This window comes from Schistocerca americana, chromosome 4, assembly GCF_021461395.2.
Source record: "Schistocerca americana isolate TAMUIC-IGC-003095 chromosome 4, iqSchAmer2.1, whole genome shotgun sequence".
Taxonomy (NCBI): Eukaryota; Metazoa; Arthropoda; class Insecta; order Orthoptera; family Acrididae; genus Schistocerca; species Schistocerca americana.
Window position 1 is genome coordinate 98,525,068 of NC_060122.1, and position 16,411 is coordinate 98,541,478.

The window sequence follows — 16,411 nt, forward strand, 5'->3', positions numbered from 1 at the left end:
GATGACTAATGTTGTTTGTTATTTGTTTGATAATTTTCCAAATGGTTTTTGCTTGTTGTTTTGGAATGCTTTATTTTTTGAGCAAGTTACATCAGTTTTGCTTTTTTAATGACAGCTTAGATGTTTTCTCGATTATGGGCTACAGCTTGTTCTCTGAATTTGGTTGGCTCTCTCTTCCAATCACCAGATACTTCAATGCAAAGAATTACCCATCTCTTATCCTTGCTTCTGTTTGACTATGATCTTATTTGTTTTGGGGGAACACTTGACTCAAAGTGGTGTAGTAAAGTGCTTAAGAAATAGAAATGTTCTTACATTAACACTGTCTGTTTGATAAATTTCTGTCCAGCATTTTTCACTTAATTTCTCCCTAAACACTGTAATCAAATCATTATTTATAATTATGTGATATAATACTTCTGTTCTATTAGCTAAATCATTGGCTATTCATTTTACAGCTAAATCACTCCAGGCTGTTGGGTTTATAAACAAATTGTCAATAACTGTTGCATGATGTCCAACAATCCTTGCAGGGAAAAAATATGAATTTAACCTAAAGAAGGTCTAGTGATCACACTGGAAACCACTGGGATGAAACAGATACTGATGCATTCATAGCAAGTGCTTCTGGCCTTTAGCTAAGTGAGTAGCCTATTATGAGTAGGATACAGATGCAAACCAAGATGTGTATGAGACAACAAGTTGGGCTGATTTATCAGCCACACTCACATGTGACCATCTTTCTCCCCTTATTGGTTTTCCAAGCTCTGAATTAATATGTCGCACAGAATGCTTTGTCTAGGGTTTACTGTATCACTTAAAGAGTGACATGATCTTCACACTATTCTGAGGAGCATGCTAATCAATGTGCCTGATGCCCTCCTCAGTTGTATAACTTAGGTTACAGTCCAATCTGTTACCTGCATCCCCTACAATTATTATATGACCATCCTTTCTAGGACCTGTCCCCAAAGAGCTTAAATCACAGGTGACACCACCGAGCCCTGCACTTGGCTTAAAATAGTAGTTACCTGGTAGTCACATTACAGAAATAAGGACCAGTTCTTAGATTCCTCTCCCATGACTACTACCACACAAAAATACCATTTTGGTCTTCTAAACTTTTCCTACACATAACTTGCCCTTGCACACAGCACTGCTTCCAAATTCTTTTGGTTGTCTGAATCCTTTTCATCTCTGTATCCAGAGCATTTGAAGCTATTGGACACAACTAGACTGGAGCTATCAGACTTGCAACATCTGGATCTTTTCAGTGATTTGCAAAGTGTGACTGTAATCCAGTCTTCTGATATAGCCATACTACTAATGCAGCTGACAAAACTGCTTACTCTTCTTCCGTTACAGCCAAACTGTCTTTACGCTTCAAGATAAGCTGCTCCTGTTCCAGTATTGTATAGTGGTAGTGACAATCATTGCATCTCAAGAAGTAGACAGCATCCTTTCCTCATGTAAGTCACATTACAACATCCTAACTTCAATATAAGTGACATTTCTCACACTAATTCCTGATGATTTTGTAGCAGTTTTCACACTTGTCCATTACAACAATCAAAGTTTTCAGTTACAAAGGTTTTTCCAAAGACAGATAACATGTAAGTCATAAAATGGTTTGAAAAACAGTTTAAATGCAGCCTTTAAGATACAGACTTTGTGTAATGAAAGAAACTTTACAAAACTGAATTAAAATTGTTTATAAAAGGTTATTTGATTTTTTGTGTCAATTAATGAAGTTTGTAACAATATTATGAGAAGGAAAGTTACTACTCACCATATACCAAAGATGCTGAGTCACAGATAGGCACAACAAAAAGATTTTCACACTTAAAGCTTTTGGCCAATGACCTTTGTCAGTTGTGTTTGTGTGAATGTGTCTATTTTGTTGACAAAGGCCATTGGGCGAAAGCTTTAAGTGTGAAAATCTTTTTGTTGTGCCTATCTGCGACTCAGCATCTCCGCTATATGGTGAGTAGCAACTTTCCTTCTCACAATATTGTTATATTCCACCCTGGAGTTTCCATTGCTTAATTAATGAAGATTGTATGATAGATATAAATGTTTACTGCTACAGACATGGAGGTTAGGTTTGTTCATAACAGTGGGACAAGGGCCAAAATGAGCAGCAACACCACAGTATGAGAAACAGCAGTCTTCAGAGACCAAGATACTGCCACTGTTGAATTCCAACACATTCTGGTAGAATGCTGCTAGGTAGTTCTCACGGTAGAGGTGTGGCCCAGCAGTTGCAGGAAGTGTTGGGGAGTGAGTACCAGGTCACCACCGTTGTGAGGCCTAGTGGGGGGATGGCTCAAGTGACTGACAGCATAGGGGAGTTATGTAGGAATTTTGCGAAGGAGGATCAGGTAGTGATAGTGGGTGGAGCAGGGAACAGTGTTGATAGGGATAGGGAATATGATGTCGGTGGTGACCTGGTAAAGATAGCTGCTGATACTGGTGGCACTAATGTGCATTTCGTGCAACTGTTTCAGCGTCATGATCGGCGTCACCTTAATGCTGCTGTTAGGTGTGTTAACATGAGGTTGAGGAGGGCGCTGATGGTTGAGAGCACAGGTCACATCTCAGTGGTGCCAGTTCAGTCTATCAGTAGATCGGTATTCACTAGCATGGCCTGCACCTCATAGGTATGGGAAGGGGAGGCTGGCAAAGCTTATAGGTGACAGTGTAGTGGGTGGTGGTGGGATCACTCATGGAAAAATTCCTGTAGTAGTTGGTGTTAGAGTTGCACCTTTTTTAGATTGAAATCAGTTGATAGGTATACCTGCTTAAAGGAAGTCCCTCTAACTAAGGGCTCACCTTCTGAGGATGTAATGTTTCCAAGTAGAGCATATTTCATCAGAATATAAGAGGTATTAGAGATAAAAGTTAGTGAACTGCTTATAAATGTTGACTCTAAAATTATTGGTATATTAGAGCACCACTTAAATAATTTGATAGTTTAGAGCCTTCCTTTACCAGGATACAGATTAGCTGACCGTTTTTCAAGGAGTTCCTTGTGGATTGGGGGAGTGGCTACGTACGTAAAAAACAGTATTCCATTTGAGTCCATAGATGTCTCATGATACTGCACTGAGCAGATATTTGAATGTTGCGCAGGGGCTGTTGAATTTGGTGAAACTAAACTTCCAATTGTTGTTGTCTATAGGTCCCCTAACTCGGACTTCAAAGCATTTCTTCTCAAGCTAGAGAGTGTTCTTGATTCACTTTGTAGGAAGTACCAGAAATTAGTTATATGTGGTGACTTCAATATAAATTTTGTATATGATGGTGCAAGAAAGAGGACGTTGGTAGATCTCATAAATTCATATGATCTGATGCAGACTGTGTTTTTTGCAATTAGGGTGCAGGGGAAAGTAGCACAGCCATAGACAATACTTTTATTCATTCTTCAGTACTAGATGGGCACTCTGTCAGTAAAAGGGTTGAATGGCCTTTCAGACCATGATGCACAAATTTTAACACTAAAAGGCTTTATTACTCAAACAAACGTCATATTTAATTACAAACTATGTAGGAAAATTAATCCAACAACAATAGAGAGTTTTTTAAACCTTGTCAAAGAACAAGAGTGACAGGATGTTTATAGTGCTGATAGCATAGATGATAAATATAATGCTTTCCATAACACATTTCTCATGCTCTTTGAGAGTTGCTTTCCATTAGAATGTTCTAAACAGGGTACTAGCAGTTTAGGCAGCTCGGGTGGCTGACTAGTGGGATAAGGATATCTTGTAGAACAAAGCGGGAATTATATCAAAATGTTAGAAGTAGTCACAATCAAGCTACAGTAGCCCACTACAAACAGTATTGTAAGGTGTTTAAAAATGTTATTAGGAAGGCAAAGAGTATGTAGTATGCAAATAGAATAACTAATTCACAGGATAAAATTAAAACCATATGGTCAGTTGTGAAGGAAGTGTCTGGTCAGCAGCACAAGGCCGACGATATAAAGTCAGTAAAAATATTTCTGTTACTGTTAAATCAGATATATGTTCAGTATTTAATAATCATTTTCTGAGCATTGCCGGTGAATTAAATAAAAATTTAGTTTCTACAGGGAATCATATAACTTTCTTGGCAAATGCCTTTCCGAGATTGATGTCTGAAATATTCCTCTATGATACAGACAAAAGGGAGATTGAGTCAATAATAAAATCACTGAAGACTAAGGACTCTCATGGTTATGATGGAGTGTTTAGCAGAATATTAAAGTACTATGCTGCACATGTTAGCCCTGTATGTAGCCATATTTGTAATTTTTCCTTTGGGAATGGTCAGTTCCGTGAATGATTAAAGAACTCAGTAGTAAAGCCGCTTTATAAAAAGGGAGAAAGGGATAATGTAGATAATTTTAGACCTATTTCTACGCCATCAGTGTTTGCAAAAGTTATTGAAAAGGCTGTGTATGTAAGGATAATTGATAATTTTATATCACACAATTTGCTATCAAAGGTACAGTACGGCTTTAGAAGTTGTTTAACAACTGAAAATAAAACAAAACTTCCTGGCAGATTAAAACTGTGTGCCGGACCGAGACTCGAACTTGGGACCTTTGCCTTCCACGGGCAAGTGCTCTACCAACTGAGCTACCCAAGCACGACTCACGCCGCGTCCTCACAGCAAAGGTCCCGAGTTCGAGTCTCGGTCCGGCACACAGTTTTAATCTGCCAGGAAGTTTCTTGTCAGTGCACACTCCACTGCAGAGTGAAAATCTCATTCTGGAAACATCCCCCAGGCTGTGGCTAACCCATGTCTCCGCAATATCCATTCTTTCAGGAGTGCTGGTTCTTCAGGGTTCGCAGGAGAGCTTCTGTAAACTTTGGAAGGTAGGAGACGAGATACTGGCAGAAGTAAAGCTGTAAGGAGGGGGCGTGAGTCGTGCTTGGGTAGCTCAGTTGGTAGAGCACTTGCCCGCAAAAGTCAAAGGTCCCAAGTTCGAGTCTCGGTCCGGCACACAGTTTTAATCTGCCAGAAAGTTTCATGTCAGCGCACACTCCGCTGCAGAGTGGAAATCTCATTCTGGGAACTGAAAATACTATATTCTCTATTCTCTGTGAGGTACTGGATGGGTTAAACAAAAGGTTTATAATGCTTGGCATATTTTTTGATTTAACTAAGGCATTTGATTGTGTTGATCACAAAATATTGCTCCAGAAGTTGGACCATTACGGAATTTGGGGAGTAGCTCACAATTGGTTCACCTCTTACTTTAGCAACAGGCAGCAAAAGATCATTATTCACAACGTTGATAATGGCTGTGATGTGGGGTCTGAATGGGGTACAGTCAAGTGGGGGTGCCCCAGGGATCAGTGTTGGGGCCACTCCTGTTCCTTATTTATATAAATGATATGCCCTCTAGTATTCCGGGTAACTCCAAAATATTTCTGTTTGCTGATGACACTAGCTTGGTAGTAAAGGATGTTGTGTGCAACATTGACTCAGTTTCAAATAGTGCAGTACATGACCTAAGTTCATGGCTTGTAGAAAATAAACTAACGCTAAATCATAGTAAGACTCAGTTTTTTACAGTTTCTAACACACAACTCAATGAAACCTGACGTTTTGATTTCGCAGATTGGGCATATGATTAGTGAAACTGAACAGTTCAAATTTCTAGGTGTCCTGATGGATAGTAAGCTGTTGTGGAAAGCCCACATTCAGGATCTTGTTCAAAGACTTAATACTGCAATTTTTACTATTCAACTGGTATCTGGAGTGAGTGATCGTTCAACACGAAAATTAGTCTACTTCGTTTATTTTCATTTGCTTATGTGATATGGTGTTATATTTTGGGGTAACTCTTCCCATTCTAAAAGGATACCTCTGGCTCAGAAATGGGTGTTTCAGGCAATAAGTATGTATATATATATATATATATATATATATATAAAAAACAAAGATGAGGTGACTTACCAAACGAAAGTGCTGGCAGGTCGATAGACACACAAACAAACACAAACATACACACAAAATTCAAGCTTTCGCAACAAACTGTTGCCTCATCAGGAAAGGGGGAAGGAGAGGGAAAGACGGAAGGAAGTGGGTTTTAAGGGTGAGGGTAAGGAGTCATTCCAATCCCGGGAGCGGAAGAACTAACCTTAGGGGGAAAAAAGGACAGGTATACACTCGCGCACACACACACATATCCATCCACACATACAGACACAAGCAGACATATTTAAAGACCAATATGTCTGCTTGTGTCTGTATGTGTGGATGGATATGTGTGTGTGTGTGCGAGTGTATACCTGTCCTTTTTTCCCCCTAAGGTAAGTCTTTCCGCTCCTGGGATTGGAATGACTCCTTACCCTCACCCTTAAAACCCACTTCCTTCCGTCTTTCCCTCTCCTTCCCCCTTTCCTGATGAGGCAACAGTTTGTTGCGAAAGCTTGAATTTTGTGTGTATGTTTGTGTGTCTATCGACCTGCCAGTGCTTTCGAAAAATTAAGCTGATGCTTGTTGTATTGTTGATTGCATTTACTTAAAACTAATGGACTCACTTTTTTCGGGTTCATAAACTTTTTATCTGTTATTGCTTTTATGTTGTAATTTCATGTACTGACACGTTCCATGACCTTGGGGATTTGCTCCTCAGTTTGGTCCTACGGAACTTGACGTGTAAATAAATAAATTTTGCTCAGTTCTCACATGAACTGTACCTAACATGAACTTCTCATTAACAACGAAAATTCAAGTAAGAAATGTAAAATCCACTACATAAACTTTGCTTACATGCAGAATGTAGATGGAGTTATTGTTACCTGACCAACCGTTTGCATATCCAAGAGGAAGTACACTTTATGCCAGTTCCATGTTTTTCGCACACTGTCTTAATGGTATTGCAATTTAAATGGCCAGCAGTGTGCAAATTCAATAAAACCCTTATCTGCTGAATCCCAGTTGTGCTACAGACCAGGATCTTCCTAAGAAACAGGCCAGTAACAGAGCTACACTAGAAAAATTAAGTTACCGACAATAGTACTATGGCGCAATGGTGATGCAGAAAGCTTAATCACCATGATTCAGTATCTGTTTGTTAACACAGAAAATCAAGGAAGTGATAGAATGCTTTCTGTACTCCAGCAGTGTTAATATTGTTCTGCTATTTAAATTCAAGTGATTTCTGTGCTGATCAAACAAATGCCAGACCATATTTAATGAATGAAATGACAAGGAGTTTGTCTTTTAGGGGGAACTATGGACTAGTCCACATTGTGGTCATTCACATGGGCCAAGGTAGGTATTGGTAAAATTAAGGACTTTCTTCTGAAATGAGGAGTATGTGCTACTGGTATCAAGCAGTTATGAAATTAACGCATTTGCAGTTTCCCAGTTCTATGCGGAGGATGTCTAATGCCTCAGCCATTCAACAAGTGCACATTGCCAATCCAAAATACAAATTACTGAAACAAATCAAATTTATTGTTCTTCCAGCAACATGTTTTGGACAATTATACCTCCATCAAGACTTATGTCAGTTGACAGACACACGATTTGAATGTCCAATTTTGTTAACAACTTGTTGCACCGTCTTTCAATTGCCACAGACCATTTCTTCAGTTACATTCACATAACATATAATTTCTATAAGCTGAACAGCAGAAATCTAAGTACACTTTACACTCCTTTAATTTTCATGAAACTGTTGAACACTAAGTCTTCATTGTTTTCTGCTACTTGTGTCCTGCAATATTGTAGATATGTCAACATTTTCCACCTGAACTGCTTTAAATAGATTTGTTCACCATGACTGTTGATTCAGTCTATTATGTTACTTTCAAGTTGCATCTCACTATTAAGTGTGTCAATTGATCCTTTTCAGAAGACACTGTCCTCGTAATGGGCGAGGTAAATGACTTGCTTTCTGGAGCACAACGGAACCACATCTGGCCATCCCGATTTACGTCTTCCACAATTTCCATCAGTCACTTAAGGCAAATGTCAGGATGGATCCTTTGAAAGAGCGCAGCCGATTTCCTTTCCCAACCTTCCTTAATACAACTTTCTGCTCCGTCTCTAATGACCTTTATGTTGAAAGGATGTTGAACACTATAATCTTCTTCCTTTACTGTCGTTGTGTCAGCCGTGTTCACATGTTCCATTGACATGAAGACAGTGTCACCTTAAGAGGAACAACTGGCATTGTCACTTAAAAAATGATGCAATAGGCTGAAATAACAATCACAGTGAATTAAATGAAAGTCCAGGCAGAAAATGTTGTCTTTTCTTAAATAAAGTCTCTACATGTGCATCTACCAACCATATCAACATAGAGACTCTAGAAAGAGTAAACGGAACACTAATGCTTTAATTTTTTGATAAATAAAATAAATAATGGATGGCTGCTTATAAGAACAAATCACACTTGCACTACGTTTGCAATACCTGTAGAAAAAATACATGCTAGGGAAATACGGAATCATTCAATTACTTTCCCTACAGTAGAGCAATTTAGTGGAAAGATCAGAATACACGGAAAATATAACCCCCACTGCATATAAAACCTTCCAACAAAACTGAAGACTGCTACTGCTGTTGTGATCTTGTCTGAAGATGAGTTTGAGGCATATCTTCACACTATCCTGTCCTCTGCAAGTTCCTTCATGTATGCATAACTACTGAAATCAACATCCACAGGAACTTGTTTTCTGTAGTCGAGCCTTGGTATGTTTCTGCAATTTTTACACCCACAATTAGCTACACAATCTATCCAAGGCAAGCTATTACCGTTACCACATGTGTTGGTTTTTGTATTCATGACTTGTTTAAATTGATGGTTTGATGTTTCTTTCACTTACCTGCTTTGGGATCGGTCTTACGGCATTAAATTTGCCACAAAGAGTGAGGATGTTTCACCCATCTCACATATCTTGCCTACCAAGTACAACAGTTTTATCATAACTGTTTTGTCAAAAGATCTTAATACTTCTGAGAGTTGTGGCCTAGTCTGAGAGCTTACAAGTTAGGTCCTTCAGTGCTTTGGCAAATTCTTCTCACAGGCACATATTCACACAACAATAATGGACACACACCTGGCTACCGTCTGGGCGATAAGCCACACTTCACAGGACCACAGCTTCATCTCATTTTCACAGCTTCCTCTTCCCTTTCCACAATACTGCCTTCAAGTTTCTTTACCTTCAGCTTCCCCCTCCCTCCCCCTATTTCTTTTGCAAAAAAACTGGCTTGACATCTTGAGCTCTTGTTATTCAGACAGCTGCATTTCTTTTCTCCAAAGATTTCCTTGAAGAAATGAGAAACATATGTGTGAACATCAAGAGCTCAGGTGGCTGATCACTACTAAGCAAAGATTAGAAGGAATATATAGAAGAGCTACATAAAAGAAATAAATTTGAAGACTGCTATGCTGTGTAGAAGCTGATCTGGAGCTCTAAAAATTGGGTAGGGCAGTATACAACATACCAGCATGACATACTGGCAACTGGACAAAGTATATGTATTGTAGAATGCCAGTGTCACACCTGACCACAATAACCAACGAAATCAGCACTCAAATGTCTACCCCACCTTTGAGTAAGAAATGAAATGGCACAGGGCCCAAACTACTTGGGTAAGTGTAACTGGGCTGGGGATCAATATTACCACTGAACGATTTAATCAGAAGGCCCAAGATTGTAGTTTAAGTAAAGCATGAGATATGGCAATTAATTAGACTATGTCACATCAGAAATAAAATCAGTCTGCCACAAGGAATGTCTCAGGTGTGGAACGGCAACACAACACTATTTTAAGTAGTGGGAAACATTGCTTTTTTTTTTTTAGCCTGTCCACAGTTTGATTGAATTCCAAACAACAAACGACCATGATCTTTTCTTGGGACCTGAGTATGTCAGCTACAGAAGCAGTCAAAAACATGAAGAAAAAAATAAACAAAGCCCGCCCTTGTGATTCATCAAATACAGTGAGAAAAAAATTTTTTTTTTAGAAAAAATGGAAAACTACACGCACAACTTTGCTGCAAACTATGAAATCTAGTACATTCGTGGCTTATTTTCACATACCTTCCAGCATTCTCTTGACAATCAATTCAGTCTGTACTTCACAGTGGGTTCTTCCACCCTTGGATCACTTTCCTAGTTCTTTTGCTACGTCTGTCCCCTTTTCATCCCAGTAGACAAAATGGTGCAATTAGAAGAATCAACCCCAGTCACAGTTTTTTCAGTTATTTCTAAGTGATAACATTATTGTGTGAAATATAGTGTGACCACGTAAAGTAATAACAAAAGAGCATAACTTCTACATTCCACATTATTCTCTTAGCCAAGAGGGTATACAGAATAATTAGGAACAAAAGATGAACTTCACTTACCGCACCTGAAGTAAGTTGAATAGACGCCACCCAAACACTTCCTGGGTGCATTACACAATAATTTGTCAGCTGATGTAAGATCACTTGATTCAATGACTGCTTCATATTTACCCTAAACACTAACTCTTACTATCTTTCAGAAACAGACAGTCTGGTATCCCATTATCACACTTTTTATAATGAAGTGCACTATCCGGACAAATCCCTAAATTTTCATTGGGAATTGCTTACAATTTTACACACTTTTTATAATGAAGTACTAAGTCACCAAGAAGTATGAAGCAAACTAAGTACTGAATTCATTACCTTACCTCTTCACTTTAACAAATTTAAATGTTAATAGTTTTCAACTTTTGTAGTCCTGTCTTCCTCAGTTGTGTGTAATATTATGGTATATTGATAATTTTTACTTATGGACCATCTGACAACTGAATAAAACACAATTTTGGTGCCATACACGTTTCGCATTTATTTTCTGCAAGGCATCATCAGTGGCAGGTTGTGTGGACAATTTCTTACATATTACACTCCTGCTGCATTTCATAAGAACACCACCACCAAAAATGCAACAGGAGCGTAATATGTAAGAAATTGTCCATGCAACCTGCCACTGATGATGCCTTGCAGAAAATAAAGGCGAAATGCGTATGGCACCAAAATTGTGTTTTATTCAGTTGCTGTCAGACAGTCCGTAAGTAAAAATTATCAATATTCCGTTAATAGTTTTCCTTCAGAGGTGGTCAGACTTCAGTGACATAACATTAAAGCAATACCATCTCTGTGAGGTACAGTATAGGGTAAGACTGTTCCAATTGCCTTTTTCAGATTATCAAAACACAAAGCTCTACAATGTACATGCTTACATCTAAACCATTCTTGGCATTCAACTGGATAGAATGAATAACTGAACTTTTCTCTTCATTGTTAAGAATTAGCCAGAAAGCACACAGGCAATATTTATCTTGGCATCTTCAGCTCAATAGTGCTTTGGACACTTATAACCTACATAACTGTCAGCTCTAAACCATGAGAGCTGGTACACACCTTGTGAAAATACAGTGCATTCTGTGAACTGAATACAATGTTTTTAAGCAATCTGTTTCTTACAAATTAATTTTTATTTGGAACCCCTGTAAAAGCTAAGAAATGACCACACAAACTTCCAGCTGAGGAACATTAATCTAATTATTCTATATAACATGACTGCAGAAGCTGCTTTCACTCAAATTTGTATCACTGCATTCTGACCATGTTCATTTTATTCAACAGGGAAAGAAGTTATCATATAAGGTTTAAGTGTCTGCGTGTACCTACCATCCACTACACACATTTCAGTGGTTTTTTTACCTTGCTACTGTCAGTTATTTTAACACTACTGGTACAACCATACAATCACGTTTGAAATAAAACTTCTTCAGTTTGTATTCCATAAATAACATGTACCAAGACCACCATCAACATCTGCAAGCTATCTCAATCATGCATCTCATCTTCCAACAATACTACATAATCAACATTTTTATGTACTACAAATACACTTTTGGGGCCTAACATTGTCTGCAGTTTTCTTCAGGACTAGAACTGAAGGTTTTGTATTCAGTATCCTTGAGCATATGTCACTGGAACTATTTTTTAACAATAATTAATGTTTTTTACAACAGCTAAACACAATAAAAAGTATGCATTTATGTGTAATAACCCCCAACTGGACAGTGCTGAAACTTCTGACAGTCCCACTGTAGTCAGTATTTCCAGTAACAAATTACACAGTAAGGTACACTTATGTCATGATTACACCAATCTTCACTTTGTGAGGCATGTGATAACAATAAAGCTGTAACACTACTTAAGCCACTATAGCATTCTAATTTAGTGGACATTTGTTCACTCTTCCATGTCTTTAAAAATATTTACTACTTCTTGTAGTAGTGAATATTCAAATTACACGTACTTTTTAATAAGTGCGTGTTTACACACTATGTTATTCAACATTTTGTAACAAATGCAAAGGAAAATGAGAACATACAAATGAAATTACTCCATTAATAAATTTATTGAAACAATTCAAATGTTACATACCATACTTATGGTCATTTTCTAATGCTTTAGATCATTAATTTTTAATGAAAAGTGGGGATACAATGTCAATATATTTTAAGTAATCTAAAGGCTCCCTTCACATTTGTTAATAAAAAGTGTACTATAAAAATTTGCAAGCTACAATTTCTGTATCGTATGATTGCCCCCACAAAAGGCACTGATGGAGTAAGAGGTTGCAATCACACATGCCATCTTGTGACAGATAAAAAACAAATAAGGCATTCTGCACAAAGAAATGTTAAGCACAGTTAATTTTTCCTATACAAAAATACATATAATTGTTAAAGCAAAATTGCCCATTAGATTTTTCCATTCAATCACACACTCTTCCTAAACAGATGATACATTCTCGAAAGTCATCAATGGTGCCAAGATACATACTACCTCATAAAGGCAAAACACATTATTTCCTTTCCTTGAATGTTCAATATGAAAGATAATTTCCTATACAGAGGGAACCTTACCTAAAGAGCATAAGGAAAGAATTGAAGCTAAGAAAGTTAACGTCTGCTACAGGTTGATAAAGAGTAATGAAGTCGTGCCAAAATTAGCAACTACTGACTATGATTTCACAGGTGATCCCCACTCCTGAGATTCCCAAACCAATTAAAATTTTTATAGGAGGATCATTTGGATTACAGTTTTTAATTTCCTTTTGTTTAAAACCCGTGAACTTTAAGCTGTTCAGGCTTGGCAAGCCCTGCTTTTGTCAACCACTGGCAAATATTTTCTCGCTGGTCACCCTGAAGCTGAAGTACTTCGCCGTACTCCGGATGTTCAATTACTGTGCCATTACAGGCAAACTCCTGCAACAAGAATTATTGCTTTTAATTCAAAATCTCAACTGACAAGTTGGTAGGCAACAAAACACATCACAACTAGGTCACAGCATTGACCTACTTTCAAACAAGGACACGTGAAGCAATCTGTCAGTATTCCCTGCAGCTTTCATTATAAAATGAAAGTTTCGCAGGCATTACTTTTATTTTTGCACTGTTCCGACACCTGATAATACAAAATTCGTATAATCGGGCTCTAATGAGTGCATTTTCGTTGTTGTGTTTTTAAGGTGCATACATGTGCTACCGACAATACCATTATTGAACAGCATAAAACACACATTACAGAGCATTTAATAATGTTACTAACCTTTTTACATGCTCGGACAATCTTCTTCAAGTCATACTCCGATGAAAGTCCTTGGACAGTAGTTAACGTCTTACGACCATTCCTTTGCTGAATTCTTATATGCACGAGACCGTCTTGGACATCATCATCTGAACCCTTGATTGCATCAGCAAAGGGGTCTGAAAGGAATAAAAACCCTTATAATTTTTCCATTTTTAACGATTATGATTATGCGTATATACTGCTGATAAAGGAGTGAATCATCAAATAATGTTACACAACCATGCGACCTATAATACTGTTCAGGATCTCTTTTACAATTTTATTAGCTAAATACGAGCTTTACTTAAAAATCAAAGCTAAAGTCAGCAGAATCTTCTCATGAATTTAGCTGCATTGCACAACTTAATAGCGATCTCACGATCTGCCATTTTGTTGTAGAAAATTCTATCACTTACACCACAATTAAAATTGAACGCTGGATTTATATACTTACCGAATGTGTTAAGATTCTGGATGGACATACGACAAACAAAGTATGCAACTGTGAAATATACACCTGCAAAGTGCAAAATACTAGTCTGATATGCAAGCACGACAATTTCTACGACGCACAAAACCTTCTAAGCTCAATTCTTTACCGGAAACGTATATACGGATATGAATTGGTATGACGTCATGGTACGTCATCGCCTGTTCTGACATCAGCGCTCTCTCTGCAATGCAGGCAGAACTAGTCAACCGCGGGCGTTTCGAAGCTTGAAAATTTAAAACAAATTAAAAGACTGTCTGAATGACAACTACTTCTACTCAATAGATGAATTTCTAGATATGAAGTTGTAAGTGAAAAAAACTGTATAATGAAAACTTATGTTAAACGGGCACGTTCCATATAATTGCGAAATGTCGTATTCATGATCTATGGAACAAGTATTAATGTAATGTACTGTAAAGTAATGATCCGAGTTTCAAAGTGCTAAGAGATCTTGTACAATAACTTAGATAACTATTACAGACATTTTATATCAAGTTTATTTTTATACCTCCCATGAAAATACCTCCTCCAAAACCGAGCGAGGTGGCGTAGTGGTTAAACACTGGACTAGCATTCGGGAGGACGACGGTTCAATCCCGCGTCCGGCCATCCTGATTTAGGTTTTCCGTGATTTCCCTAAATCGCTCCAGGCAAATGCCGGGATGGTTCCTTTGAAAGGACACGGCCGACTTCCTTCCCAGTCCTTCCCTTATCCAATGAGACCGATGACCTCGCTGTCTGGTCTCCTTCCCAAAACAACACCAACCTCCTCCAAAAAAGTAATGGAAGTAGTTACCTAGAAATCTTGCTGTCTCCTCTCTGCTGTTTTGTTCCACATCATTATGATTTATCATGTGAAATAAAATGATCCGTGGAACATGAAACTAATTAACTTCATATAAAACTACTTCAACACCATATACAATTTTAAGCATGTAACACAGTGCAATAGAATACATTACAAGAAAAATACAATCTGATATATAGTACAATATATGACAAAATCAATTTTAGATACATGAAATGAAGTAGAAAATAATTTAAATTTATTTTAGCATATATTCGCATATTATATAGTTACATCTAACTTGAAAATGAATTTTCAGAACTATTTGTAATTTTTGTTACTTTTATGATCATGATGTGATAGGGAAGTTTATTGTATTGTTTATTCCCAAGTTGCAGTAGTCCATTTTGTGTGAAAAATGTATTTGTATAATCACTGTAAAAATAAAATTTTTCCCATGTGTCATATACATGGACTGCTTGATTTGTATAGACTAAGTTGTTTAGCCTCTGAAATTTTTCTTTATGTAAGTAGCTACCACAAGTATGTAAAGCTATGGCCATTGTAGTAACTGGGATGTTTTAAATAGGGGTTTCCAAGAGTTTCTGGCGGCTACATTGTCAATTGTCCTTGTGATCCTTTTTTGTGCTCTGAAGCAACTTTTGGTAATTGGCAAACTGCCACAAAAATTTATCCTCTATAGCAGCAGAGACTCTGCTTGGCCATAGTATACACTTTTTAATTTTTTCCTTGTAGTATACATAGTGCATTATTAGGGCAAAGCATGTTTTGCTTAGCTTCTTGTTAATGTACATGTAGCTGATGTATGTGTCCCATTTCAGGTTTTTCTGAACCAATATTCCATTAAATTTTGTGGAGTTTCCATTTTCTAATTAAATAAATCTATAGTGGGATTAACTGATGTTTGTTTTGTGTGGTTTGAAGATGTGTTGCAACAGTTTTCTCTGTTTTAAAAAGAAGGCTTTAGTGCTTAACAACTCTGTAATGTGTGAAGCACAATTTCATGTTTGATATTGTAGTTCTGCAGCAGTTGTGCCTTTATCTGAGCATTTGTGTCAAAATTTTATGAATGTGTTGGAACTACTAAATTATTCTAGGTCATGATCATGTAAAAAAAAAGTATGCATAATGTTCTCTTCCTGGTGTTTGATTTCTATTAGGTTTTTTTTTTTTTTTTTTTTTTTTTTTTTTTTTTTTTTTTTTTTCCCCCCCCCCCCGGGTATGATTTCTCTGTTTACCTATCAACCCCCTCAATTCCTACATGTTCAAATTTTACAAGCAATAAATTGTGATCCATCATATCAAAGGCTTTTGTGAGGGCCGAAAATATTGAAATATTGCTGATACATGTTCCTTCTGGTCTGCTGCAGTCAAGACTTCAATCACAAAATCAAAAATTGCAGTTCTATTGACTTGTGTTTTCTGAATCCCTGTTGGATACTAGATAAAAAAAAATACTTTTCTCTATGAATGT

The 16,411-nt window shown here is 37.4% G+C and overlaps 1 protein-coding gene across 1 annotated transcript; it reads right to left on the bottom strand.

Moving 5' to 3' along the window:
- Nucleotides 1–12,400: 12,400 nt before the first annotated feature.
- LOC124612709 (eukaryotic translation initiation factor eIF1) lies at nucleotides 12,401–14,253 on the bottom strand. The gene is made up of 3 exons (XM_047141060.1): nucleotides 14,091–14,253; nucleotides 13,616–13,773; nucleotides 12,401–13,272 (listed from the first exon to the last, which is right to left on the bottom strand). The coding sequence occupies exons 1-3, from the start codon at nucleotides 14,116–14,118 to the stop codon at nucleotides 13,126–13,128; spliced, it is 333 nt and encodes a 110-aa protein (XP_046997016.1). The 5' UTR covers nucleotides 14,119–14,253; the 3' UTR covers nucleotides 12,401–13,125.
- Nucleotides 14,254–16,411: the final 2,158 nt, after the last annotated feature.